Below are 27,802 nucleotides of genomic sequence, written 5' to 3' on the forward strand. Positions count from 1 at the left end.
ATGGTTGAGGGGGAAATGATGGTGATGAGATTGATGGAGATGTTGATAGTGGTGGGTGTGGAGGTGGTGGTGGTTATGGTGGTAAAGATAGAGGTGGTGGATGTGGTGGAGATGAAGAAGATGATAGTCGTGGAAATGGAGACAGTGGTAATGATGGAGATGGAAGCAGTGGCGGTGATGGAGACGGTAACAGTGGTGGTAGAAATGCAAACAGTGATAGTGGTAAGAATGGAAACAGTGACAGTGCTGATGGTCATGGTGGTCACAGACTAGACCTAGTAAATCTGGGTTTCACGGCCGTCCTTTTGGACATCTATAATGGACACCCACACTAGCTCGTTCTTTCCACATCTTTCCTGAGAGAAGTGGGCACACTGTAGGCCATTTGGGGCCCATCCTCATTCTGACCACCTCACCACTACCTGTTAATCCTGGGGCAACAAACCCCATCTCTGCCCAGATGGGCTGGGTGGCAGTGGACCTTAAGAAGTCTGTGTGGGGAGGATTTCCTCCAGCCCAAAGGTGTGAGCATGGCCTGAGAGTCCCCCCAGCCAAGAAGAGGGAAAGGCTCCCAGGGCCAAGTGGAGACGGGCTGTCTGTGCTCAAGAGCCCTTGTTAGCAGAAGGCTATTCCCAGCTCGGGAAGTTGTGCAAGCTGGGGTCTGGGGAGGCCTTTTGCGGGTTCTGATTTATACACCTCTTTCCAGCCTGACTTCTATTACTGCAGCCCATGGACTAGGGGCTGGGAAGGGTGGGCTAAAGGCTTCCCTCCACCTTGGTTTCTGCCAGGATGTGGCTGTTTTGTTGACTGGAAATAAAATTATAACACCCCCCAGGTGTGTGGGCCAGTGTGTCTCAGGAGCCCTGGGGGTGGGAAAGAGGTGGGTCGTCGGAGCCTACAGCAGGATTCGTGGAATGTGTGGTGGAAGAGCGGGTTGCCAGCTCGGGCTGGACTCCCTGAAAACATTCTTGAGGCTGGGAACTCAGCTCCAGATTGAAAAATTCTTGCCCAGCTCCTTGCTGTCTGCACAGTCCCAACTGGCTATGTGACTGGGGGGAGGTTCTTGAACCAATTTGGGCCTCATGATGTTCTCTTCTACCCTAGAGAGTTGGGCGAGATGATCTCTGAGGTCCTGCAGCTATAGGTCCAGTCCCCTAGACGTACTTCACACCTCAGCAACGTCCACAAGCCCACCCCACCCACCCCACTTCACCCATCCTCTCTGCCTGTAGGGCCAGAGTCCTCGCGGTCTGTGGCCCTAGCTCAAGGCCCAGCGGAAAGCCAGGGCAGCTACAAAGCCCACCTGTGTTGGGCAGCCAGAAGCAACCTCTTCCTCCTCTAGACCCCTGTCGCCTTTGTCTACCCTCTGTGTTGAACTGTCAGACAGGAGTGTGCCAGACTCAGTGCCTTCACCAGCTTGTCTGGACCTCATAGGCTTGAACCTCATTCATATCCTATCCCTCTTGGCAACCAACGCAGGGCTGGCAGAAGATGCTGGAAAAGTGAAGAGTGAGTGAATTTTATACCTAGAGAAACTGAGGTCCCAAGTGATCAAGTAGCCAAGACTTAGAGCCCAGATCTCTGGGCCTCTAGTGCATTGCCAGATATGGTGCCAGGGCTGGAAAGGCCTATTGTAACAGAGGTTCCACCTGTCTAATCCTTGCTTAGAGTCTCCCTTCTCATAGATCCTGTCTGTGAGCTCCCAGCAGTTCATAGACCCTGTTTGTGCAGTAAAAACTTAAGGAACTAGTCCATGAAAATGTTTAACTGCAAAGAGTTCTATCTTTATAACTGCTAAATTATTTTAATATCATTGAAATTTAAATCCAGATTTTAAAAATATTCAGAGAACTTAGGAATTCTGAGAATAGGTACCATCCTAGCTCACAAACTCATTCACAGGAAGGTGTGAATGACTGATATAGCCTTTTCACTGTGTTGCTAGGTCCTAGGGTAATTTGCATTTTTAAAGTACCCTTGGAAAGGACAATGCATAACTCATCAGGTGGCCTTATAAGGTGAAATGGCAGTCCTTGGGTCAACCAGCATGGTGAGAGGCTCTTGAAACCCTTCAAAAGAAGCTCTGTCCAGGACACCAGCTCATGCTGTGCTTAAGTTGGGGATGGATAAGTGTGTGTGTGCACATACCCAGGCGTGGGAAGGTAAGGAGGGGTGGGGGGAAGAGGTTCCAGGTTCCAGTTCCAGAAAAAGGATGGCTTCCTCTTCCAAACTGCCACTCTGCTTCCCAATCAGCCCTGCTGATGAGGGAGGGCTCTCCGCAGTACTGCAGACAGCCCTCCTGCCCTCCCCCTCCACCCCACATACACACATACACATAGCTTCTCCCTCCAGGCTGCACTCACATGCTCTCTCATCTCTGCAGAGATGAGGCAAAAAATTCAGTCCCCATAGAACAGCAGGAGCCCCGGAGAGGTGTCTTGTTCTGAGACTCACTGCGTAACCTTGGGCATGCACCCTCTCTGCACCTCTCTTTCTCCGTCTATAATGAGAGATTTGGATTAGATGGTTTCAGAGGTCCCTTCCAGCCCTGACCAAGTCTCCTCTCCTTATGTCATGAAAGGTCCTGTGGTGACACAGAAGGGCAGGGGCTTCAGATTCATATGAATCTGAGTGCAAATTCTGGCTCAAGTTCTTTTTAGCTGGGTGATCTTAGCCAAGGTACTCAGCTTCCCTGAACTTCGCTTTTCTCATCTTTAGATTAAGGATAACACCTTCCATTACACAGACTTGTTGTAAGCATTAGAGATGAAAAACATAGTGTGCCTGGTTTGCTCTCAATTAATGGTACTTATTATTATTATACCGGCTGAGGAAGGTTGTGAAAAGCCATGTGCGTAGCAGCTGGAAGCATGGACTCTGAAGCCCTGTACCCTGTGCCTGAATTCCAGTTTAGCCACTATCTAGCACTGTGACCTTGGGTAACCAACTTAACTCTACACCGCCAAGTCCTCATCTCTAAAATGAGGATAATAATTAGACCTATCCCATAGAATTGTTGCAACAACAAAATTACTCAGTAAATTGAAACACAAGACGATGTCATGTAGTGAGTACTCAACAATAACAACTATGTTATGAATAGCCAGGGGATAGCTATGTATATGGGTGTATGTGTGTGAGGGTGGGGATGCTCCCACCGCTCTCCATCTCCTCCCACCCCCACTTTTGCTAAGTTAAGAATTTGAGGGAATTCCTGGTAGTCCAGTGGTTAGGACTCTGTGCATCCACTGCTGGGGGCCGGGGTTTGATCCCCGGTCGGGGAACTAAGATCCCGCAAGCCGCGTGGCACGGCCAAAATAATAATAATAATAATAATTTAAAGTCCTATTCTCTTTCCATCATTCAGCTCCTCAGCCTATGAACCTCCCAGTTTTCATTCAGCACCCGGAGCCTGGCGACCCTCATCTTCCCTGGCTCTTTCAGGAAGCTGACCTCATTGCTGGGCCCTCCCTGAAACCTGCCCTCCTCTGCCCCATGCAGCTTGTTAGCTTGTTCCTGTAGCCTCTGTGGAGCCAGGCTTCACCCAGCCTGTACGTGCCTAGGTAGCCAGCCCTCACTCAGAGCTCAGGGGGCGTGTGATCCACCAGGAGCACAGGAATGTGCTCAGAGAAAGGGATGGTGCTGCCTCCCTTATCTAGGTCCTGATAGCATTCGCTGACCCTAAGTTCTTCCTTAGAGCTGCCCTACACCTCTGCTACTCATTCTTGAGATCTTCTTCAGGTCTTTACAAACAATGCTTTATTCAGCTAATGAGCCTTTGACCAATCTGTAGAGAGTCAGGGAAACAAATGAAAACAAAAGTGAAAAACTCTTTTTTGCTCACTAGGTTGGCAAATATGTATATATTATATGATACCCAGTGGCAAAGATGTGAAAGAATGGGGATGCTCATACTTTGATGGAAGGACTGTAAATTGATACAGCCTCTTTGGAGGGAAATTTGGTACTATTCATAAGAACTTAAAACAAGCATATCCCTGACCCATTGATGCCACTTCTAGGAATCTATCCTGTAGAAATACCACTATCTGCTCAAAGATATTCTTACAAAGATGGATGTGTATAAAGCATTGTGATTGCAAAACTTTGGAGACAATATAAATGTCCAGTGGTCGGGAAAAAAATAAATAAACGGAATAGCTATACAAAGGAGGATTACACAACTTTAAAACCGGCATATATATATATGTGTGTGTGTGTGTATATATATACACACATATATATGTGTGTGTATATATATATATACACACACACATATATATATATATGGGAATATTAAGATAAAAATGGCATTTTGCAGAAAAATATATATGGTTTGATCTCATTTAGGAAAAAAAAAAATGCCCACTCTTTCCCCCCTCATCTCAGCTGGGTGGAGGCTTCCTGCAAGTTCAGGCTGGCTCAGGACAAGCTGCACTGGGTCGAAAGTCCAGCCCCTTCCTTCCAGCCAAATGGGTCAGTGCCCCAGGATGGCCACACCTGGGGAAGGAAGGACCGCTGAGGCCCCAGGGTCAGAACTCCTACCCAGCGAAGCAAAATGGAAGCAGCCTCCATTCTGAGGCAGACAGACCTGGGTTCAAATCAGGTCTTCATCTCTTACCAGCTGAGTGACCTTGGGCAAAGTTCCTCACCACTCTGAGCCTCCATTTCTCCATCTATAAAAGGGGATTAATAACACCTACTGCACTGCGTGGTGGGGAATTAAATGAGACAATGAATAAAAGGATACAAGACAATCTCAGTAAATGCCAGCCCTCTCCTGTCTCCTCAAAGATTTCTTTTACTTTGTTTTCAAATTCCTGTAATCCAACCTCAGCAGCATCCCTGCTCATCAGCGCTTCCATCCTCCCCACCCTCCTCCTGATTTGGCCTCCATGGTGAATTCTTCCCAGGTCCACTCTTAACTCCTCACTCGAGGACCACCCTGAGGCCTCCTCCACCACTGAGCTGAGTTGAGTAAGGCGATGAAGAGTGCTCCCTCCAGGTCAAGACATCCTCTCCTCCTCCCGCCACCTACCACCCGGATGTGGCTCCTTCTGTTCCTTCCCACCTGTGCCCTAGCTCCCACCCTTTGGCCTGCTTCAGGACATGACCCCATCAGTCAACTCCCCTTTCTCTCCTTGGCATCTTCAACCCATCCCTCCCCTCCACTCCAACCTTATAGTTAAGCTCAAGCGGGTCCCACCATAAAACACCCACTTCTCCTCCCTGCTTCCCACCCCATCTCCCATCTTCTTTTACCACGGAGCCGCCTCCTTCTGACCCTCCCGCCGTCAATCCGGGGACCTGTGCTCAGTCTCCTTCCCCGGGTCCCTCACTTTGACTTCTGGTCAACAGTGGGGACAGTTAGGCCCTTGGAAACGTGCTCGTGGTTTTTGCGACTCCAGATGCTCTGCAACGCCCAGGATTCTGCCCTCTGACACACACCTCACACCTCCTGCAACCCGTCCCCTCTCTATCCTCCGACAGCAACCTGAGGGCTGGACTTCCAAACTGTTGCTGACAGAGTGACCCAGCTTGGGAAGAAATTTGACCCGTGTTCCCCCTTTTTCAGAGTAGAAAACTGAAGCCCAACAACATCGTCAAGTAACTTCCCCAAGGCCACACAGCGGGTGAGTAGATCCCTGTAGCCTTTATCAAGGAATCAAGCGCTTCCGGAACTTTCCTCTCTCCGGAACTTCTTCCCTTCTACTCTACACCCTTTCTCCGCCCTAAAAAAAAAAAAAGCTCAGCCAGGTGCGTATTTGAATTAAAACGTCCCTAATTAGTCTCCATTTCCGCCAGGGTGGGTCAGACCCAGCTGCGTGGGTCCCAGCCTCTGGCCCGCGCACCCCTCACGCCATCCTCCCCCGGGCCCGGGAACCCCGAGCACCTGCCCGGAAAGGGGCGGGAAGCATCCGCAGAGGCCGGGCCCCTGCCCTACCCTGGTCGACCCGCTCGGGCCCCCCCACCTCTAGCCCTTCGACCCTCGCCGCCGAGCGCACCCAGCGCACGCCTCCCGAGCGTGGGAGGGTTTGATTGACCTTGGCAAGAGGCAGCCAAGCTCTCAAAGACCTCGGCCCCTCGCGGCCGCCCCGGCGCCGGGGCTCCGGTTACTGCTGCCACCACCTCTGTTTCGCGCCCGGCCAGGGCCCGGGGGAGGGGTGGTGGGAGGAGCGCAGTCCGACCCCCGGCAGCAGCGGTCCGCTGCCGGAGACGAGATCTGATGAGAATGTCTTCCTGCAAATTAAGCCTTCTCAGGACTCTCCATCCGGTGCCGGCAGCGAGCCCGGCGCGCTGGGAGCCAGTCCTGGGGGCGCCGCGGGCGCAGCGGCGGCGACCAGGGCTCAGCACCCCTTCCTGCGTACCCCCACCCCACCGCCTGCACACAGGGTCGGCCGGCTCCGGGTCGGAGGGTGGAGCCCACCTACCAATGCCTCCCAGAACGAGTGCCAGCTGTGCCCCTCCTCTGCCCCGCTCGGGCTGCCCAAAGTGTCCCCGCACCTCTCCCTCTTATACCTCTTACCGGTGGGGAGACCCCCCCCCCGGGCTCTAGAGGCGAGACCCCTGGGGTCCAGTCTAGTTTTTGCTCAGAGATAGCAGTGGCACTTGGACAACTGCTTCTCCGTTTCCCCGGATGTAAAAAGGGGTAACAGTACCCTTCTCGGTTGGTTCTCGTGGGGATTCATGATCCTGTATGCGAAGCACCCACCGCAGCGCCCAGGACGCAGTAAGCCAAGGGTCCTACGCGGCATCAACCCTAGGGCTTCAGGAAGTCTGGGAACTCCGCCCACCCTCTTTGTTTGCAAACGTTATCCACCTGAGCTTTTCGGTGAAATGAATCTTAAGTCTTCACTCATATAGAGGAGTCTCCAAGGGGTGCGAGAGCTTCAAGTATATTTGGAAGAGGAAGAGGTAGGGGCAGAATTCTGGATAATGGCGCTCTCCTGGAAAAATAGACTGAAAGATTTTCTCCAGGAAAATAAAAAGCAAATGTCCTAACGGAAAGAACTTCGCCTTGCACTTACTATAGGCAGGCTTATAGGCAATGAATTTCATTATTGTTTAATAACTATTATTATCCCCATTTTACAGGTGAGGGAATTGAGGCTCAAGTGATGCCCCCAGGATTACAGAATTGTTTAAATAATGGAGTTCCAAGTTGAACCCAGCTTCTCTAATTCCAAATCCTGTTCTCTTCTTCGCTACCCTACACTGCCTCTGGACGGGACTATTTTGTGCTATTTATAGTTTCTGCACTTTTCTTCTTAGTATTGGTGAATTTTTTAAAAAAGATCCCTGCCTGTTTTAACTGCGCTGAAGGAAGACGAAGAGGAAAGTGTGTGTCTGCACTTGCATCTGGATTCAAAATACCAAGCAGGGGTCTGGGGTGGGGTGGCAGTGAGCAAGTGTCAGGGAAGGTGAGATTGCAGGAGCTGGAGTGGCAGGGCATCTTGGGAAGCCACTAGGGATCCCCTCTGGCTCTAAGCACGAAGAGGTGGTGCCTTAAACACAGTCCTCCCACACTTCCCACACTGGGGATCCGGGTAGGTCTTCAAGCGCTCCGCCCCAGGCCTGCCCAGCTCTGCAGTGGGAAGGATGCTTGGCCCAGAGGTGGCCCAGCACTAGGCCTGCCTCCCTTGGGGGTATCTGCCTGGCAGCCAGGGCAGGACGCACCTCTGGGAGGAGAGACAGAGAGGCATTCAGAGATTGAGACAGGGACAGACAAAGGTGGGGAGGAAGCACTAGAATAAGAGGGAGAGACAGGAACCCAGAGGGGAACAAGGGAGCTATTCAGAGTTAGAAAGAGAGGGGAAGCCGCTGGGGAGAGAGAGAAAAGACAGAGAAAGGGGAGAAAAGAGAGACAGACAACCAGGCAAGGGGATGGTGGACACGAAAGGGAAGAGACAGAACAGAGGGGGAGAGAGTGGAGGAGTGAGAAAGATGGGCAGAAAAGGCAAAGCAGAGAGTGGAGACAAAGGGGAGAAAGCAGAGAAAGAGGAGAAAGGGAGGGGCAACAAGAAAAGAGAAGAGGGCAGGAGGAGAAGGGAAAGAGAGAAGAAGGTGTGAGGGGACGAGAGGGAGAGCCGAGAAGGCCACGGGGAGGAAGGCGGAGGCAGCGCCAAGAGTGGGGAGAGGGAGGGGAGAGAGCGACGACGAGGAGGGCTGCAGGGCCGGTGGCTGGGACCCTGTGCTAAGCCTTTTCTCTCTCTTTTTTGGAGTGGGCGGCGGATCTCCGCCGAGATAACCCAGCCAAGCCCCCTGCCCCGCGTCCCAGCGAGGGGCCGCAGCTGTATAAATACCGGGGGTGGGGGAGCGGGGCTGCTGCCCAAGGGTCAGCGACACCGGAGAAGGCTTTGCTGTCATTAGCTAATTGAGCCCCAGATGTTAAGAAAAGGTTACGTCCTCCTCCGGAGAGTTTTTCTTTTTAAACACTTTACACTGATTCCCCGGCCAAAATGGCCGGGAGACGCCCGGGCCCGCACCCACCCCGCACCCACCCCGCCCCCAGCCCACTACCCTCGTCCCGCCCCCCCACCCCCCAGGGCCCCAGCCCCCGGGACTCCCGGAAGCTGCCTGCCGCGGCCGCTGCCCCTGTAATCCCAGTGGCCTGCCCGGAGGCGCGGCGGGCAGGAGCGGGGACCACCGGCGGAGGAGCCAGCCCCCAGCCCGGGCCGCCGACTGGGAGGTCAGCCCGGAGGGAGGGCGGCGGGGAGCGGGGGACCCCGGGGAGCGGGTCTCTCAGGCTCTTAATCCCCCTGAAGGTTGCAGATCAAAGACGCTAGCACGGAGGCAGAGGCGGTGCGGGTGGGGGCGGGCGGCTGGCTCGGGCCGCAGCCTCCCCCCTGCGCCGTGGGCGGGGCTCCCAGGCCTAGGAAGCCAGGCTGCCAGGCCCGGGGGAGGGCGCTTCGGCTGCTGGGTGAGGTGCGCAGGCCCGCGGGGGAGTCGCCCCAGCGTCCCCACGGTGCCTTCGTGGAACTTCCCCCTCCTCGGGGACTGAGGGAAGGATGCGTGTTCCTCCCGCCTCCGGAGAACAAAACTCCAGAATGCCAGACACTTGACATATATTCTTCATTTAATCTTCACAGCAATTCAAAAATTGTTATTATTATTAGTTCATAAATAAGGAAAAAAGCTTCTGAGACGTTAAAGCCACTTGCCCAAGGACACACACCGCTAGAAAGCGGCAGGGCTGGAAATAATTACACAGGGTTCAAGGCCCTGCCCTGCCCTTAGCCCTCACTACTCTCCTCCAGCCCCTCTACCCTTCCCTCTTCTCTCCCATCCTCTCCCTCTGTCCTCCCAGGCTCCTGCAGTCCCGCAAGAACAGAGCCACCCACCTGTGGCCCTGGCAGGTGGGGTAGGGTGGGGGAACAGCCTGGTGTCGGAGGCGCGGCCAGTGTGGCAACAGCTACAGGCTAAATGTGCAGGATGGGGCCGGGCAAGCGTGTGCCTGGGTTGAATCTGAGCTGAAAGAATGCTCCTGTTGCCCCTGCCCCAGAGGTGGGGCTCCCTGCTCGGAAGAGAACCAAGCAAGTCAGAGCTGGAAGGGGCCTTCGGATGATCTGATCCAATGCTCTTCTTTGACAGATGAAGCTGAGCCCCAGAGAGGTGATGTGTCCTCCGCAAGATCACACGGCTAGTTGGTGGCAAAGCAGGAATGCGAGTCCCGGAATTGCCCTTTGCTGAGTGCCTACTTGGTGTCCCACACTGGAATCGCCCTGCACACACGATCTTGTTTAGCTCTTCAGCAACACTACAAGGTGGAGATTATCATCTCCATTCTAGGGATGAGGAAACTGAGGCTTGTAGAAGCTAAGGGTGCCCAAGGTCTCCCATCTAGAACTTGCTAGAGCTGATTTTGAACCCAGATCTTCCTAACAACTTCCCTTTCCACACACCCAGAATATTGGGGCGAAGGAGTGGGGATTGAGGGATGGAGAGGGTGTCTTGAGCTCAACAGCTCTAGAGACACAAAAGGAAGGGGACACAGGCTGGGAAAAGTCCCTTCCTGCAATATAAGTCTAGATCGGCTCTCCATGGCCTCCCTGAGTGGCCCAAATACTGAGGTCCTTCGAGAATTCCCTTTTGAGTGTCAGTGGGAGGGAGAAAAAAATTGGCTGGTGGCCCTTCTGGGTTGTGAGGCTCTGGAGAGGCAAGAGAGGCTTTAATCCACAGGTTCTCTCTAATTTCCCGCTGGGGACAGGGGTGGGGGTAGAGGGGGGAGGGGGAGGGGCGGCAGGCCACAGTTCAGGTCCAGGCAGGTGAAGAGGCCCTAGAGCTTAGCTGCCCCATCCCAGAGCCACATGTAGCTTCTCAGGGGGCACCATCAGTCCCGCTCAGCTGCATAGACTCCAAAAGCTTCATCCTCATACCTCTCCCCCTTCCCAGCCTCCTTCCGTGGCCCTACCCCACCTCTTCTTTGCTTCCCACTGACTCCATTTCACTCATTCATCCATAAATACATTCAACAAAAAGTTGTTAAGTAAGGACTATGTGTCAACACTGTGCCGGGCACTGTGGATACAGCAGAAAGCAGACTGCCTTTTTGGAGCTTGCAGTCTAGCGGAAAGGCAGAATTAACCAAACAGATATGTAAATCAACTTATAATTACAAATTGGTGTTAGGAAGGAAAGTACGGGGTGTTTTGAGAAGTTATAACAATAAGAGGTCTGTATGTATGGGATGATTATTGAGACAATAGAGACTAAAAATGATTATTACTAATAATTACCCAAACAGGAGGGCTGAGGCAATCATGCCCACACACCACCTGCAATTCTAGGGTGGGTCTCCAGTCCTCCCCCAGCAGTGACCACCCAGTGTGTCCCTGAGGGCCCAGCTGATATGGGTGGTAGTGGAATGATTAGATGGTGGCCCCGGTGCCGACAGCCCCCTCTGCCACCCTGCTCAGAAGTGAGGGGGTGCCCAGTCCAGAGGTGGTGAGGAAACTGGGGGCAGGGGTGGGCTGGGTCTGGAGGAGGGGACAGTGTGCCCAGCTGATGGGAGTATGAGCCTCTGGCATCACTCCAGGGAGAAATCCCTCCCTGCTCTGCCTTCTAACCAGGTCCTCCCGTACACACTCCCTTACACAGTGCACAGTGTGCACTCTGGCACTCTCCCTGACTCTTTAGGGAAGGGTCTGTGTAAAGTGCAGTAGAGCTGGACAGGCCCTGCGTTGAGGTCAGACAGCCTTGGGCTCAAACCCCACTTCAGCCGGTTCCTGACCTTGTGACCTCAGGCAAGGCTCTTGGGACCCTTGAGCCTCCTGTCCCCTCTCTGTTCTTGGAGAGAATAAGAGCCTAGCCATGTATGGCTGTGAGGATTTGATGAGCTCATGCATGGAGAGCACCGAATATAGTGCCTGGCCCCATGGTTCGCCATTAATAAAAGGCGGCTGTCACTCTGATTGTATAACATGATAATTAATATATAATGGTAATGAAAGAAACCTCACTCATGTCCCCTGGGCTCCCACCTGGTTCCCTGAGCCTCTCTGGGAGGTCACTCCCACGGTCGACCTCCTGTGAGAAGCAGCTTTAGAGGTCTGTGAAAATCATCTCAGCAACCCCAGAACCTCTTGAGGTCAAGGCAGGACACACAGTGGGTGCTCAGCATTGACTGGGGTAGCTGGGGAGGGGTGGGGAGGCAGAGTCTGGAAGAGGCCCGTGTATGCTGCGGAGGACGGCACCTCCTGGCTCTGAACCCCAGGCTCTCTGAGCACAAGGCGGACTGTCCCACCATACTGGGTAGGGCCTGGCCCAGCTCTATACTCTTCACAGGCTGGAGGGCCAGGCTGGAAAGGTCTGGCCCAGTTGAGCGCTCCCAGTCGGTGGGGCAGAGTCACAGCCAAAGCCACCGCAGCTGCTTCAGCGGCTGCAGGGCACAGGGCACACCTGGAATCCATTAGGCCCGGCCAGGAGCTGGTTCCCTCTCGGCATAAATAGAGTGAAGGGTTTGTTTTGACTCCTTTAAACTGTGCGGATTGTAGGGCCTGAGAATTGGAAGCCCCCAATGCTCTGATGGACAAACAGACCATGAGACAGAGGGCTGAGATAGCAGGATGAGAGTCCAGTCTGTTCCTGGTTCCTTGTCACCTTCCCTGCTTAGCTAGGCCTCTGGTAATGATAATCACAGCCACACTCCATGGATGGGCATGATGCTTGCTCTTGTGCCTTATCTCCCCAGCAACTGTGCAAGGTAGAATTTGAGGCCCAAACTTCTAGATGAGGAGGGGCAGTGACTTGCCTAAGGTCACTGGGCTAGTAAGGGCAGATCTGGATTCCACACCAAGCTTGTCTGATGCCAAGGCCAGTAGAGGTCTTTCCAGGGACCACCAAGACTGCAGTGGGGGTGGAGTGGAGCCCTGGGTCACTGTCAGGAACTCTAGACACACAAAACTACAGTTGCTCAGACCCTCACCTCAGCCAGAAGACAGGAGTCTGAACCTCTGCACTGGGCTCCTTCTCCCAAGTCACCAGCTCCTGACCTCAATTGCCCCAGGCAGTTATGCCCCCCAGGTCAGGGTCAGGTTGACCTTGGCGGGAGGGAGAGTCTGTGGGCCCTGGGCTGCTGCCAGAGGCCTCACGAAATGAAAGGGAACCTTGTCCCGTCCCACACAGGGCCCATTCTCCAAGCATCTTGTGCCAGCCCAGCCCCCATGGACCAAGACCTGATCCCTCTTTGCCAGCTATTCATAGACTCATGGAAGAGCATCCGTCGCCAGGGGCAGAGCCCTTATTAGTCCCCAGGCCCAGCCCACAGGGTTTACAGTTATGGAAACTGAGGCCCAGGAAACAGAGGGACTCCCTCAAGGCCATAGTTAGTTACTGACAGAGCAAAGACTCAAACCCTGTCTGTCCCTTACTTCCCAGGCCTAAGCCTCTTCCCCAGGATCTGGGCCTCACCCTAAACAGGCAGCCTGCCTTACCTCCCTCCCTCATGGAGAATCCACAGCTGCGCTCCCCGACCCCTCTTCACTTCCACAGAGAGACCAGCAATGAAGGCTTGTTTGAGTCTCCATTTCTAACTTTTCAATCATCTCAACTACCCAACTTAGAAGGGGTTGTCTTGTGAGGCAGTGATTGCCCAGTCCTTGGGAGTGGTCAAGCAGAGGCTGGTTGCCCGCTGGTCATGGAGGTTGCAGAGTGCGGACCCTGCTGTCTGAGAAGTGGTCTCTCTAGACATTCCCAGCTGACCTGGCTGGACTCCTCACAGCCCTGGGGTGACCCAAGTGAAGACGAGGCCTCGCAAGAGCACGGGGTCCAGAGGGCCAAAGTGCTCCCACAGTGTGCGTGTACTGGCCCCGTCCTCCAGTGGAGAAGACAGATTTGTAAAGGTTCTCTCTGAGAGCCTGTAAGCCATCCCCTCGCCTCCAGGCTTCTCACGCTTCCTTCGCCATGGGGAGCCCACACCTTCAGACAACAGAGATTTGGTCCCCACAAGAGCCTCCCAGCAAAGTCTAGACCTTCTTAGGCCTCTGATTCCATTGTCCTCCTCATCTTGGGGAACAGACCCTTGGGGCTGAAGCAGGGTATGAAATCCCAGAAGAAAGCAGGGCCTCCTGGGAAAGGGGAACCCCCGCCCGTCCCAATCCTCCCCAAGCTGAGCCCTGGGCTTGGCCCAGCCCAGCGGGTCTGTTCAGACTCCAGAGTAGGGACCTGGAGTGGCCTGGGCCATTGCTTCCCCACTCCCTAACCACCCACATATACACTCTACGGGTTCCCCTTGAAGAAAGGGCCCTGCCGCCTGGAGAGGAAGGTAAGCCTGGGAGTGGGGAGGGGAGCTGAGGGTAGAAGGTGGGTTGGTCAAAGTTATTTTCCTGGGAAATAATCATATAATGCAGTTGCAAAGAAAATCTTATTTTCTAGGAAATAAACACACTGCTGCCCCTCAGCATTCTCACAGAGGCACATATGATACCTCAAAAGTCAGCCCCTTTTGCTGGTTGAAATGTCTCCATGTATCATAATGGGGATCTGGTTGAACCGGGTGAGGCCCAGGTCCAGCAGGGACTGGAGGGCAGCCCAAAAGAGGTCCTGAGGGGCTCTATCAATAGCCACAGGAACCTGAAGGGGGATGGAGTAAGGGGCAGGAACGGGACATTGGGAGGAGTACCTGGAGGGGAAGGGCTGAGAAAATGGCCTGTTGGACCTTTGCAGGAAGAGGCCAGGGGCCAGCAAGACTAGGGGTTAGAACAGCAGCGGCTGATATTCAAGCGCACGTGCTTGGCTGCACTGTGCTGGCAGCATCCTCCTGCCACAGCCTAGACCTTGGTTGATGGCCCACAAGGCACAGCCCAGGGTTCCTGTGTCCTGAGTGGGGCAACGGTTCAGGAAGACACCAGCCACCGCAGCAGGGGGGAGGAGAAGCACAGACATCTCAGGAGTCCTTGGAAATACCGAGGGGGTGGGTTGTGAGGGTTTCCCGTGTTGCTGGTTTGGGAGCTGGGGCCACTCGATTATTATGAATACTTGAGCATTAAAGGGAAGAGGCGATCCTTGGAAGGCTGAGACTTGCAGACACCCAAGAAAGAGGTGGACACAAAATAAACAACGGCCTTTAACTAAGAATCTGCCATGCCAAGCACTTAACATACGTTGTCTCACTCACTGGCATAACAGCCCTGCCAGGGAGCATTGTTATGCCCATTTGATAGATACAGAGACTAAGGATCTGAGAGGTTGTGTCCAGTCCAAGGCCGGTTATTAAACAGCAGAACCTTGACTCTTAACTGTTGTCCTGCCAGCTCCAGAGCAGTATTCTTTCCTCTGCTCTACAGCACTGAGAAGGGCCGGAGCGTAGTATCAGGGGTTGCCAGACCCCTTGCCATGCCCATCACACACCCTCTCACATCTGCGGAGACTGAGGGGCCTGGAGAGGTGAAACACTTGCCTGAGATCACAGTTCCTCAGGAGTTGAACCAGGCCAGCCTTCAGGGCAATAAAAATGTTCTGAATTGCTGACCAGAGGGAAACTCCCGCCCCCATCAATCTGTCACATCCACCCTGGTTCAGCTTCTGTGGTTGTAAGTTGTTTTCTTAGACCATCCCCCACACACACACCTGTTGTTTGGGGGGTCTTGAGGCAGGGCCCTCTGAGCAGGATACTGCCCCTCATTTCAGCCTTTCCTCCCCCACCATCCACCCCAGCGAACGGCTTGCTCCCCCCTCCCTGGCCCCAGCCCCCAAGGGACCCTGGGTCTCTGGTTTTTGTCAGGCCTGAGAGCTGGTGGGATTGATTTATGAGACAAGCCCCTACCCCCCCTTCACCCTGAGCCCTTGGTCCTCCTCCCCCTTCTCCTCCTCTTCCTCTTCCAACTCCTCCTCCCCTGCCTGACTGCCTGCTCAGTTTTCCACAGAGTCAGGATTTCCCTGGGGCTGGGGGCTCCAGGCCAAGAACAACACAAGACCGGTTCCCCTACCTCCCCTGCCCCTCCCATCCCCCTCTAGCTCGCACACCGCCGCTGCACGGGCCCCCTCAGTTGAGAGGGGGAGTTGAGAAGAGCGGTCTGGGCCCAGCCGGATCCCCAAGGAGGGGCCAGAAGCCGAGGCCCCTCCCATCCTGAGCCGTGGCTGCCCCCTGCCCCCCTTCATTCCCTCAGAAGTGCCTTTTCTCCAAGGGCTCCCACTGGGGAGTCCACAGAGGAGGACTCTGGAAGTCCACACTGGGCTGGGGGGAAAACAGAATTCTGAGAGCTCACTGAGGTCGGGTGGCGTGTGTCAAGAGTGGTGAACACGTCCTACACTCTGACGGGGCAGGTCCGTGAAGACCCTGGGAATCTACACTGAGGGCAAAGCAGAAAGGAGTCTGGGAGCCTCTGTTGGCTCTGGGAGGGGGCAGGCAGGGCAGAGAGGTGTCCGACACACCCACAGTGGAGGTGGGTGGGGAGCAAGGTCTCCAGAAGGTTAGTGGGCTCAGGTAGGAGTGGGAAGGGGGGTCCCGATCAGTCTCTGGTTTCCTCTCCACAGGGTGGGACTTGAGTCACAGGGAGGAAGGAGATATAGGACAAAAGGTATGACAAAGGCAGAAGCCTGCATGATGGGGATAGTGTCAGAGGAGCAGCCAGCAGGCAGAGCCCAGGGCGGGGATCAGGGTAGGGAAGGGTCAGGGCAGAAAGGGGGCTGGAGTCGTGGCCTGGGTCTGCGTCCCCCTTCCATCCCGATCCCAGACTTGATTTTGGCCCTTGAATCTAGACCAGAAGGTATGGGAGTGGGGTGGCTGAGGAACATTGTTTCCTGCTGGAGAAGGGGTCCAGACACCCAGACCACGACAGGCAGACTGACAGAACTTCTCCCTAGAAAAGTACTTCCTCGGGCTTCCCTGGCGGCGCAGTGGTTAAGAATCCGCCTGCCAATGCAGGGGACACGGGTTCGAGCCTTGGTCCGGCAAGATCCCACATGCTGCAGAGCAACTAAGCCCGCACGCCACAACTACTGAAGCCCACGCGCCTAGAGCCCGTGCTCTGCAACAAGAGAAGCCACCGCAATGAGAAGCCCGCGCACCGCAACGAAGAGTAGCCCCCACCCGCGCGCAGCAACGAAGACCCGACGCAGCTAAAAATAAATATATTAAAAAAAAAAGAAAAAGGGAAAGTGTTCCCTGGAGCTCCGCCCACGGCTGGCCAGCCAGCAGGACAGGAAGCTGGCGCTGGAGGAGCGAGCGACCTGCTGTCCCGCTGGCCACTCCCTCCCTTAGCCCGTCCCCTAGCCGCTCCCCCACCCCACCCCCATCAGACGAGGCCTTAATGCCTCTCCAGGCGGTGTGAACCCGGTGACCCCTTCAAGGTTGCCTCTTTCACACAGCAGCTCCTTTGATGAGTCTCTGAAGGCCTTGGTTTTCCTCTGCTGTGTGTGCCCCTGCCTGGCCCCGCAGTGAACCCCCCATTGCTCACCCCTCCCCTTATTTCAGAGCAAGGCCTAGTCCTGGCTCTGACTGGGGAGGAGAGGCCCTCCCCAGGCTGCCCAGGCTGCCCCGTGAGGGCCACCCCCAAGACACCTCCGCAGTTAGGACAGGGAATGAGGATCCATCTTCAAGTCACACCTCAAAGCCTTAGCAATCCACTCCTCCCCAGTCCGCTGAGGGCCCTCAGCCAAGTTCATCCTTGTACCCTCAGGCTTAGTACAGAGCCAGAGACTTAAAAGGGAAACGGAAATTTTGAATGAATACTTGGTAAGATGGGGAGTCACAGGGGCTCCTCTGCTTCAGAAGTAGAACAGGAACAGAGACAGGGGAAGGGATGTGGCAGGGTCACAGCTGGGCAGTCCTAGGGACTCAACGATGGCCTCGCCCCATCCCCTTCAGGAAGGGCACATGGGTGGCTGGGCACCTGGCTTCTCCCTCCTGTAACACAGCAGGCAGCCCAGGGGATGGCCGCCCCCTTCTACCTGTGACAGCCCAGGCCTGGGCTCCTCCTGGAAACACACGTGGGAGTCCTGTCCAGCCCCTCCCCCCTCAGCCAGGGCCCAACCTCCTCCACTCCCCTAGTAACCCCCCTTCCCCTCAGGCCAAATCTGGCCAATTTGTTCTGAGACAGGGTTCTGGTTTCATAGCCTCATTTGAATGATTTCCAACCAGAATTCCCTCCTCCTTTGCAAAGCTCTGCCCTCCCCTCCCCCAGCCTGTCTTCTGCCTGAGCTGCTGCCTCAGCCAAGGCTGGTGTGGAAGGAGAAGGGATGACCCTCCACCCCCGACACTCAAAGTGACACCGGCCATCCCCCCCGCCCTCCCCCCCCCCGGGCACTCCCAGCCTCCACACAACTTGCGACCCCGAAAGAGAGTCCCTGCAGGCTGGCCACTCAGAGCTCTGTCTCAGGTCTGAGAATGTGGGAGCTTGGGCTCTGTGGCTGTCCTTTCTGGGGCCTCAGTCACCCTACTGGCGCCGGGAGCAGATGGTGTTCTAGAGCTGAGCCCAGAGCCCAGCCCTGCCCTCAGTAGAGTTTAGCTGCCAGACTAGAGCAAATCCCCTTCCTGCTAGCCACCCCCGCCTGCCTCCAACACATTCTCTAGTCCCCTGGAGCAGGGAAAGCTCTGTGTTCAGGTACCACAGCAAGGGTATCAAGAGGAAGCTGTCCCTGTGCACAGCCAGACTTGTGAAAAAATTACAGGCAGCCCCCGGGGTGCTGTCTCATGCTTCCTAACACTCCTTACCAACAGAAAGATCAGGCAGAGATCCATTCCCCCACCTCTTTCCTAAGACTGTGTTCTGACCCAAAGTCAGACCCGCAAGGGGTAGAAGGTCTCTCCCTCCAGGCCCTATGACCAGAAGGTAGGCAGAAGAAAATTTCTACCTTTGGTTACAAAAAAGGAGTATGAAGCCCAGAGATATTTAGTAACTTGTCTAAGAACACACAGCAGGACTTGAGCCCTGGCCACCTGCCCCACAGGCTGAGGTGTCCACCACCCCACACTGCTGGGTCTGGGTCAGCCTGGAGGGCACTCTGCAGCCCAGGACACCTGGCCCTCCTCCCTCTTAGGGACTGCTGAGCCACCATTTGCAAACTCCTCTCCTGGGAGGTGATCCTAGAGATGGGTCCAACAATCTGTTCTGCAGTTCAGGTGTGTCATTTCCTGAGCCCTCGGGTGGGGGCTGGGTTGGCACAGATTCAGCGACTTCGTTTTATTTATTTATTTATTTATTTATTTTCGGCTGCGTTGGGTCTTTGTTGCTGCGCGGGGGCTTTCTCTAGTTGTGGCGAGCAGGGCCTACTCTTCGTTGCGGTGTGTGGGCTTCTCACTGCGGTGGCTTCTCTTGTTGCGGAGCACGGGCTCTAGGCGCACGGGCTTCAGTAGTTGTGGCTTGCCGGCTCTAGAGCGCAGGCTCAGTAGTTATGGCGCACGGGCTTAGTTGCTCTACGGCATGTGGGATCTTCCCGGACCAGGGCTCGAACCCGTGTCCCCTGCGTTGGCAGGCGGATTCTTAACCACTGCGCCACCAGGGAAGCCCCAGCAACTTCGTTCTGCACACACAGAACTAGGCTTCCCACACAGAGCGGCATGGGAAGCCAGAGCTCTGGCGCTGAGTCAAACAGAAAAGCACCCCAATCCTCCCTGTGCTTCTGGAGCTTCTTGCCTCCTCTCCCAACCCTTGTGGGGTCCCTGTCTTCAAGGCCCCCTCTCTAAGGTACCACTCTTGCCAAGTGTCAGATACCCTGGGTTCAAATACAGGCTCTAACCTTCAGTAGGCATGTGACCTTGGGTAAGTTACTTCCCTGAGCCTCAGTTTCCTTATCTGTAAAATGGGGCAATAACGAGTTCCTTATAACCTCATAGGGTTGCTGTGGGGATGAAAATACATTAAAAAAAAAAAAGTCTAGTACAAGACATAGTCATTCCCTTCTCCTCCCTTCATACATTCTGTGTTCAAGCCCAGTACAAGCCCAGTTTAGGAGGAGAAAGTGCCCCCAGCAGAGTCAAAAGTCCAGCTATTCAATATTAGAGATCTCCGTGAAACCCAAGGCAAGATGCCCAGCCTCTGTTCCTCCACCTGAAAATATATCAACATGGTAGAGATAAAATGAGACGAGAGAGGTGAAAGTAAGAGCAGTGGGAAAGGGAAAAGGTACAAATCCCAGTTTCTGGCTTCCTTTAATACACATGATCCCCACCTGCTCACACACTGTGGGAGAAGGCCCATTCCTGGATCAGAGGAGGAACCCTCTGCCCCTCTTTCCTCCCAGGGCCATTCTAGGGTCTCCATGACTCATCCTCCACAACAAGCCACTCTTTTTTGCTCAGCACTGAGTGGGGTGCCCTGCCTGCTGGTGCCTGGCCCAGAGAGGCAGGAGCAGGAGCTGTGGGGTGCGTCTGGCCTCCGCAGGGGTTCCACAGCTAGATCCCGGTCCCACCTGCACCCCGATGCCACTTCCTTCTGCCCAGGCCTTAGAGATTGCCAAGGGGCAGAAGGCAGGGGAAGGGCTTCTCCAGGAGGTTCCCATGAGGCTGTGCTGGTCCCCAGAGGCCATGGGGACCCTAGACCCATGACATCATTGTCCCCCCAAACCTACACTTCTTCCTAAACGGACGCAGAGCAGAGAGCCTTAGCTATCTACCCCCACCCTCAAGAAAAAAATGAAACCTTCACACTTTATTACTTCTTGAAAGCATTTGTTAATGGTCTACTATGTGCCACACACTTTCTTTTCATCATCTTGCTTCATTTTTTCATTTTCTCAGTGACCATGTGAGGTGGATGCTATTAGTTCCCCTGCGGTAAAGCTAAGGACTTATAATTGGATGCCTTCAGGATGGATCCTGCCTTCTAACTCAGCAAGGCCTCATTCCTTCCAGTCTGCCTGACCGCTACTTCCTAAAACCCCTCCTCTACCTGAGAAGAGATATGGCTGTCCTGCCAGCCCCAGAGAACACCCCTCTCCCCTTAACACTGTGCCCCTAACACCTTCTGTGATGCCTGTTAGTTTCCTACTTTAATCACAACCTTCCAACCCTAGCATCTGCTTGTGTCCTGGGGCTCTGGGGTTAGGCCTATTAAAGAGACCACACAGGGGACAGAGGGTGGAGCCCCTCCTCTACTACTCACCTTCTTCCTAGGCTGGTTATTTGGAAGGAGCTTTCCCTGGCCATCAAGGCAGAAGACCAGGAAAGGAATCAGGATTGCTGGAATCCGTTCCAGGATGTCTCTGTACTCGGGGGTGGGGAGGTGTTTAGGACCAAGCTTTGGTGTCTGATTGTGGGTTTGTGTGGGGTGGGTAGGACAGGACAGATTCCATACACCAATGTGGAAGAAATGGCCAAGAGAAGTCATAGATATATCTAGGGAAAAGGATAGAGGCTATAATTTGTGGGTTTTCTTATTCTCTTTTATAGCCCTGAATACAGGAATTCATTCCTTTATCCAGCCAACCATCTAAACATCCACTCATCCATCCAACCATCCATTCATCCAATCATCCAGTCATCTAATCATCTAATTATCTGTCCATTCATGTATCCTTTCATCCATATACCCATTGTCTTATCCATTCATCCTACCATTCATCCATCTTTCCATCCACCCATTCATTTATCTACTCATCCATCCATTCACCCGTTCATCTGCCTAACAATCTTCTCATCTATGCTTGTGTATCCATTCATCTTTCCATCCCTCCATCTATCCTTCTATCCAACCATCTATTCACCTATTCTTCTATCTCTTCTCATATTCATCCATCTATCCATCCATCCGTGCATTCTCTCATCCATACACCAACTTGCCTATTCTTTCATTCATCTACTATTCATCCATCCATATATCCATTCATCTATTCATTCACCTACCCGTCATCCATTTATTCAACTATTTATTCATACAGACATTCACTTATTTATCCATCTATCCCTCTATCCATCCTGTGATTTACTTTTTCATCTACTCATTCATTCATTAATCCATCATTCATCCACTTGTTCATATATACATACATACATATTTTACTCCATCCATCAATACATTTATCTGTTAACTCATTTATATAGAAATAAATTAAATAACCTAATCAAGTTCTTAGCACAGTGCCTGGCACGGTAAGCATTCAATAATGGTAATCAGAGTAGTTGTTCTTATTCTAAGATTTTATTTGAGAAGCAGAATAGTGTGGGAGTAAAAAGAATCAACTCTGGAGCTAGCCTACCTGGATTCAAATCTTGGCTCTTCCACTTACTAGTTCTGTGACCTTGGACAAGTTATTTAACTTTTCTTAACCAAGTTTTCCCATGTGTAAATGGAAATGGCAAGAGTACATTTCCACTGAGAGTTGGAAATGTAGAGTTGTCCTGAAGATTAAATGAATTACTAAATGTAAAGCACTTAGAATGGTGCCTGGCACATAGTAAGCCCTCAACACATTACTATTATCATCCATCCATCCCTCAGGCATTAACGCGCTTCTATCTTGTGCCAGACCCACGTACATCTTCCTGGGAAATATGCTTCATAAGGACGTGGTGCCTCCTTCAAGGAGCACACATCCAGGCAGAGAAGACAAACAGGAACACTTATAATGCATGTGATAAGAGCTCTCAGAGAGGCATGAAGGATGCCTAGGAGTGATGAGGGGGGCATTCCCCACATACCCACCTCAGCCTCTTCTCTTCTCTATAAACTCTCTTGGGCAATCCTACCCACTATCTGAACTTCATCCCTGAACTCCATCCTGTGCCTGATACTCCAGCTAAGACCTCGCTCCTGAGCTCCAGATCGGTATGTTCAATGGCTTACAGGGCATCTCTCCTTGAAAGCTTCAAACTGAGCCCAGTGTTCTCCTTCACACATCCTGTTCTTCCTGCACTCCTGAATCCATAAATGGTGCCAAAGGACACCCAATTGCCCAGTCCTCAGAATCACCCAGGCCCAGACATCTACTATATTTCCCCTCCCACATCCAATCAGTCACTAAGCATGTTGCTACTTACCTTTGCAAGATCCCTCACACCCTGTCTTCTCTTCACCATCTCTACAGCACCTCTTCCTCACCCCATCTCCATCCAGGACCTTATTACCCTTCACCTAGACTGTGGCCTCCTCCTCTGCCTACCTGCCTCTATCTCAGTGTCCTCCAATCCATCCCACACCTGCCTCACTCCACTTCCCAAAACAGTGTGCTCATGATGTCACTCTCCTCTTCAAAATCCATCAGTGACACCTGGAATATTCCTATGTCACCCTGTCACTTGTCTTTCTCCTTCACTGGACTGGAGGCTTCTTGAGAGCAGCTCACTTATTTACATTGCCTGAGGCTCCATGCCTGGCAAAGAGGAAGTCTCAGTAAGTGTTTGTTGAGAGGATGCATTCTTTTAGTAAAATAGGAGGTGAGAATGGAAGAAGGTGCAAGTGGGGGCTCGAGTAGTGTAGAAAAGTCTGCACAGCTGCTGCAGAGGGAATTTTATTGAAAATTAGCAAAACAAGAAAAGGATTGCTCGGAGAGATCATGGTGGGAATGTTTGGGAGTGGGAATAGTCCAGGTTGGGCAGGGAGAGAAGTGCACCTCAGAAGGCCCCCAGGTGAGGAGAAAAAGGGGTTTGGGGACCAGAGGTTTTGAAACTAGGCAGACAGGAGGAAGTGGTGGGAGCCTGGCGTATCAGACTTGCAATCTGGAGGAGATGGCTAAGTGATAACCAGGATTGCAGTGTAGCCCAATGTGCTGCACTAAATGGAGGCCAGTTAGAAATGAAAGAGGAGGTCACCGGAGGTAAGAGGTCAGCATCTGGGTGTGAAAGCCAAGAGGTTGGAGCCAGGAAGAGTCTGGTTGGCCAGGTACCAAGTCCCAGAAGAAGCTTAACTGTGAATCTGAGGCTCAGAGAGGTCGAGGGAGGTGAGGATGGGAGGAAGGTAGTACAAGGGAAGAGTTCAAAGGTGGCTTCAAAAGTAAGTGGAGAGGATGGTGGGAGAACAATGCCTGGGAGCAGTGCTGGGGGTGGTTGAGGGAAGGAGTGGCAGGGTGTCTGGAGAAAGCAGGCTCCAGTGTCCCCCACATTCCTGCAGACACACCCTTCCTGGTCCCCTCAGGCAAATGCCACCTCTCACTCGTGCCCCAAGTTCAATGCCCAGGGAAGGAAGACGGGTTCAGGGAGAGTTGTCTCCTGCCTTTCTCCTTCTCCCTATCAGGCCATGACAAAGCGGGGAAGGGGGTCTTCCCCAGCCCCCAATAGTCAGGGTCAGGGAAGCCACCTCTGGGCTGATGTCACAGCAGGCCTCCAGCCAGAGCCCAAGTCTGTTTTCATTCCTGCTCCATGAGACAGGAATAATTAATGAGAAACAGAGAGGGGCAGAGAGGCAAAGTGGAGGGACAGAGCTGCTTGCCTGTCAGCCCGCCCCCTCCCCCAAGGTGGAACCCTGTACCATTCCTGGACTGTACTCCTGACAAAGGCCTTCAGCACCTGGGGGCCCAGCTCTCCTCCTCTCTCTCCCCTCCCTTCTCTGAAGAAGGAAAGCTGAGGCAGCCCTTGCCCATGTGTGCAGAGCCCCCTCCTGGGGGGGAGAGTGTCACTCTGAAGCGGCCCAGGTGAAACACTTCTAGGTTCCCTTAGGCTCCTTTCCGAGCTATCCTGTAGTGGGAAGAACACAGAATCGTGGATAGGTTAGGTCTGATTCAGATCTTGGCTTTGCCATTGACTGGCTCTGTGACCTCAGCCAAGCCATGTCATCTCTCTGAGCTCTTCTGTAGAATGGGGATAGAAGGCATCAGGTGCTCAGAAATGCTTGTAGACAAATGTGCCTTGCAGCAGGGAACAGGTAGAGCAGAGGGCTACAGAAGTAGCAATGGAGAGGGTGCCCAAGTAGAGTTGTAGAACTGCTGGGACCAGGTGCCCAAGACTAGTCTTCTGGGCTGTGAGAAGTGGAAGGCCCAGCTGGGGAGGAATTATGGGAAAGGGGAAGTCTTGGTCAATGTCATTTGTCCATGACCCTGTTCCTTCCTCATCCTGAATTGGAATGTCCTGTGTGCCCCTGGACTGCCCTGCTCTTACCTGGCACAGGACCTTTGCATATACTGCTCCCTTCTCCCCTCTTGCTAACTGTAAACAGCCTCCAAGGCTTAATTCAAGTCACCTTCTGTGGCAAACATCTTTGATGGAATTCCCAGCCCAGGTCCCTTCCTTCCAGCCCCTGGTGCTTACCTAGCTGTAGCACTTACCTCACCACATTGTATTAGTTGATTTATATATCAGTGTCCCCCTCTGAGCTGTGTGTACCTTGAGGAAGTGGGAGCTGTAACCGGTTCATCCCCACACCCTCAGCTCCATACACTCGGACTGGCATATGGAAGAGCCCAATGAAGGTACGTTGAATAAATGGAGGGAGGGAGGGAGGGAAAAAGGGAGGGAGGGAAGGAAGGAGGGAGGGAAGGAGGAAAGGAGGGAAGATATACTCAGGGTCAGATACCAAAAGGCTAAGGGACCTGGATAGTAATGGGGTCCCAGCTTCCTCTGCTGGGCATCAGATAACTGGTTAGAGGACCCCTGGCCTTGTCCTAGACTGGCTTAGGTCACTAAAGCTGTGATTTGATCCTGCACCCATAACATTTATTTTGCCTTGTAATTATATACATTTCTTTGCATGATTATTTGAAGAGCATCTATGTCCCTATTAGATTAAGCTCTTTGAAGCAGCATCTGTCTTTGCTCTTGTTCATCACAATATCCTAGTGCCCAGCACAATGCCCGACACCTAGTAAATATCCAGTAAATATTTGAAAAATGAATGAATATTGGAGGGAAGGAATCCCCTCCCCCACCCCCAAACAGACCCAGGATCAGTGCACTAAGGGGAGAAATGCAGAAACCACGGTCCCACGGTTCTTTGGCAACTTGCTGCATTCTCTAACCCTTAATGAGCTTCGTCACCCTCACTGCCATCAAACCACCCAGGCCCCAGCAGCCCTATCCCAGGAAGTGGGCCAGCGCCTGGGCTAAGTCTGCAGCATAATGTCCAGCATCCCCGTGGCTGAAACGGGGTTGGTGGATTTCCCCCCGTGCCTTGGTTTCCCCCCTGCTATGCACCAAGCACTATTCAGCATTTTCCTATCTGTTCTTATATTTTATTCAAACATCATACTAATAAAAATAGTAGCTGACATTTTTGAGTACTTACTATGATCCTAGCACACACTTTACATGTATTAACTGATTTAATGTTTGCAACAATCTCATGAGGTAGAAATGATTACTACACCTTTTTTTTTTTTTTTTTTTTTTATTGATTGATTGATTGATTGATTACTATGTTGGGTCTTCGTTTCTGTGCCAGGGCTTTCTCTAGTTGCGGCAAGCGGGGGCCACTCTTCATCGCGGTGCGCGGGCCTCTCACCATCGCGGCCTCTCCCGTTGCGGAGCACAGGCTCCAGACGCGCAGGCTCAGCAGTTGTGGCTCACGGGCCCAGTCGCTCCGCGGCATGTGGGATCCTCCCAGACCAGGGCTCGAACCCGTGTCCCCTGCATTAGCAGGCAGACTCCCAACCACTGCGCCACCAGGGAAGCCCACTACACCTTTTTATAGATGGGGACATCCAGGCACAGAGAGGTCAACCTGCCCAAGGTCAAAGACTAGAAAGCTGGGCTTTGACCCCAGGTCTGCCTATACTCTAAATCTGCAGCCATTCCCACTGCACTACCCCAGTCACCACAGATCTCCAGGTTCTAATCCAGGGTCTGACCACCCAGACTTAGATCTAAGAGCTGCTGTCCAGGGACCTCTCCCAGGGGCCATCCTGGAGGAGGGGGATACCATCAGGGGCTGAGCACAGTCTAGAGCAGCTTACTCTCTCTACCTATCCCTACTCTCTGTGTTCTGGCACAGAGAGAGGCACGAAATGTGTCATTTGGGGCTGCAACTCCCTCTCTGGGGCAGATGGGATCAGGGAGGTGAGGGGAAGCTGCCGGAACCCCAGGCCTAGCACTTCCCCCCACCCCCCCCATCCCACTGGCTTCCCTTTTTAAGCACTAACTTGGAAGATCTAATTTTCTGCCCCCAGGAATGTGTAATTAATTAACAAAGACTCTAACCAGATGAAGACCTCACTACCTCTCATTCCTCACCTGCCCGCAGGAAAGCCAGACCCCTCCTGAGTACCCTCATTCTTCCTATGCCCTAACCACGCCCCATCCCTCTTTACCCCACTGCTCCTGGGTCTGAAGACTCATCCCAGCCCCCAGCAAGACAGACACAGGTTAGCAGGGTTAGGCGGCCCAGGTGGGAATGCACTGGGGGGGAGGAGCCTTCCAGGAAGGGGGATGGCTTTTGTCCTTCCTTCTCAGCATCCCTTCCCCCACCTCTTTTCAGTCGTGGGAAGCTCTTATGGTGTGTGGGTTGGGAGATGGGGCCAGGGAGGATCTTGTAACAGGACGTGAGAACCTGGGTAAGGGAGGTGACTTGGGGACATAGTGTGCATGCAGGGGAGTACAGATCTGATCACACGTGAAGGGAGGTATGTGTCCTGTGCTGCACGGGGCACGTCCAACAGAGTACCTTATGCACCCCGGATTGCTGAGTTCCAGACGCCCCTTGAAATCTTCAGCCTGGAGTGCACACACCAAGTGTCCCTTCATTGTGCGGCTCCCAACCCCCCACCCCTAGCCCCCCGGCGCTCAGCGCCCAACTGTCCCGCTCCCTCTGCCTACCCAGTAGGCGGCGATGCCTTACCTCTTCGTGCGGAGCCCCCAGCCCAGACTCCCGCTAAAATGATTAGAGTGAAGGACTAGGTTAGGGGGTCACTCCAGGAGACGCGGGCCACGGACCCTCCCCCATTCCGCAGCTTCGGGAGTAGGAAGTGGACACTTGAGCAGGAGCTTGGAACACCCCCTCCCCTTTATCTGAGCCCTCAGCCCGGGAATGCGGCGCAGGGTGTGCAGGACGCCACTCAGCACCGCGTCCCCTCCCCTGGCCGCCCGCCACACCTCGCGCCGTTGACAGCGGCGGCGCCTGGGCCCAAGGCGGCCTCGGGGCCCCGCATCGTCCCCTCGAGCCCCCGCCCTCGGCAGAGTCCCCAACCAGGGAAGAAAGGAGGGCTCGGTGGAGGAGCTCCGTCCCACCCGATCCCCGATCCCCGGGTCCTCCCCCCGCCTCCCGCCTCCCCTCTCCCCCACCCCACCCCCTCGGGGCCGCCCCTCCCCCGGGCAGCCTCTGCAGCGCTGCTGGGCTCCGTGGGGGGAATACTAAGGAGCGGCGCGGCGGGAGAAGCCCCAGAGCGGGCCCCGGAGCCGGCACCGCGCGACAGCCGCGCCCCTGCCGCTCTCCCCGCCAGGCTTTGAGCCGGCGGGCCGAAACCCTCAACCTCCGCCTTAGACCAACTCCATTCCCACCGCCCT

General features: G+C 53.8%; 1 protein-coding gene across 1 annotated transcript; it reads left to right on the top strand.

The window, feature by feature from the left end:
• On the top strand, positions 1 to 27,745 carry LOC133092999 (basic proline-rich protein-like). The gene is made up of 10 exons (XM_061192747.1): positions 1 to 186; positions 5,806 to 6,033; positions 6,151 to 6,528; positions 8,223 to 8,335; positions 8,513 to 8,689; positions 8,766 to 8,965; positions 9,308 to 9,356; positions 23,827 to 24,003; positions 27,072 to 27,143; positions 27,250 to 27,745. Exons 1-10 carry the CDS (start codon positions 1 to 3, stop codon positions 27,743 to 27,745), a joined length of 2,076 nt encoding a protein of 691 aa, XP_061048730.1.
• The last annotated feature ends 57 nt before the right edge of the window (positions 27,746 to 27,802 follow it).

The sequence above is a fragment of the Eubalaena glacialis genome, chromosome 6 (genome assembly GCF_028564815.1).
Source record: "Eubalaena glacialis isolate mEubGla1 chromosome 6, mEubGla1.1.hap2.+ XY, whole genome shotgun sequence".
NCBI classification, from domain to species: Eukaryota; Metazoa; Chordata; class Mammalia; order Artiodactyla; family Balaenidae; genus Eubalaena; species Eubalaena glacialis.

Excerpts from the sequence above, each read along its gene's own strand:
- LOC133092999 (XM_061192747.1), top strand. The coding sequence starts at position 1 with ATGGTTGAGGGGGAAATGATGGTGATGAGATTGATGGAGATGTTGATA. Across the intron at positions 6,034-6,150 it reads CGCCTCCCGAGCGTGGGAGG|GGCCCGGGGGAGGGGTGGTG; the intron begins GTTTGATTGACC and ends GCGCCCGGCCAG. Across the intron at positions 8,690-8,765 it reads CCCGGGCCGCCGACTGGGAG|GTTGCAGATCAAAGACGCTA; the intron begins GTCAGCCCGGAG and ends ATCCCCCTGAAG.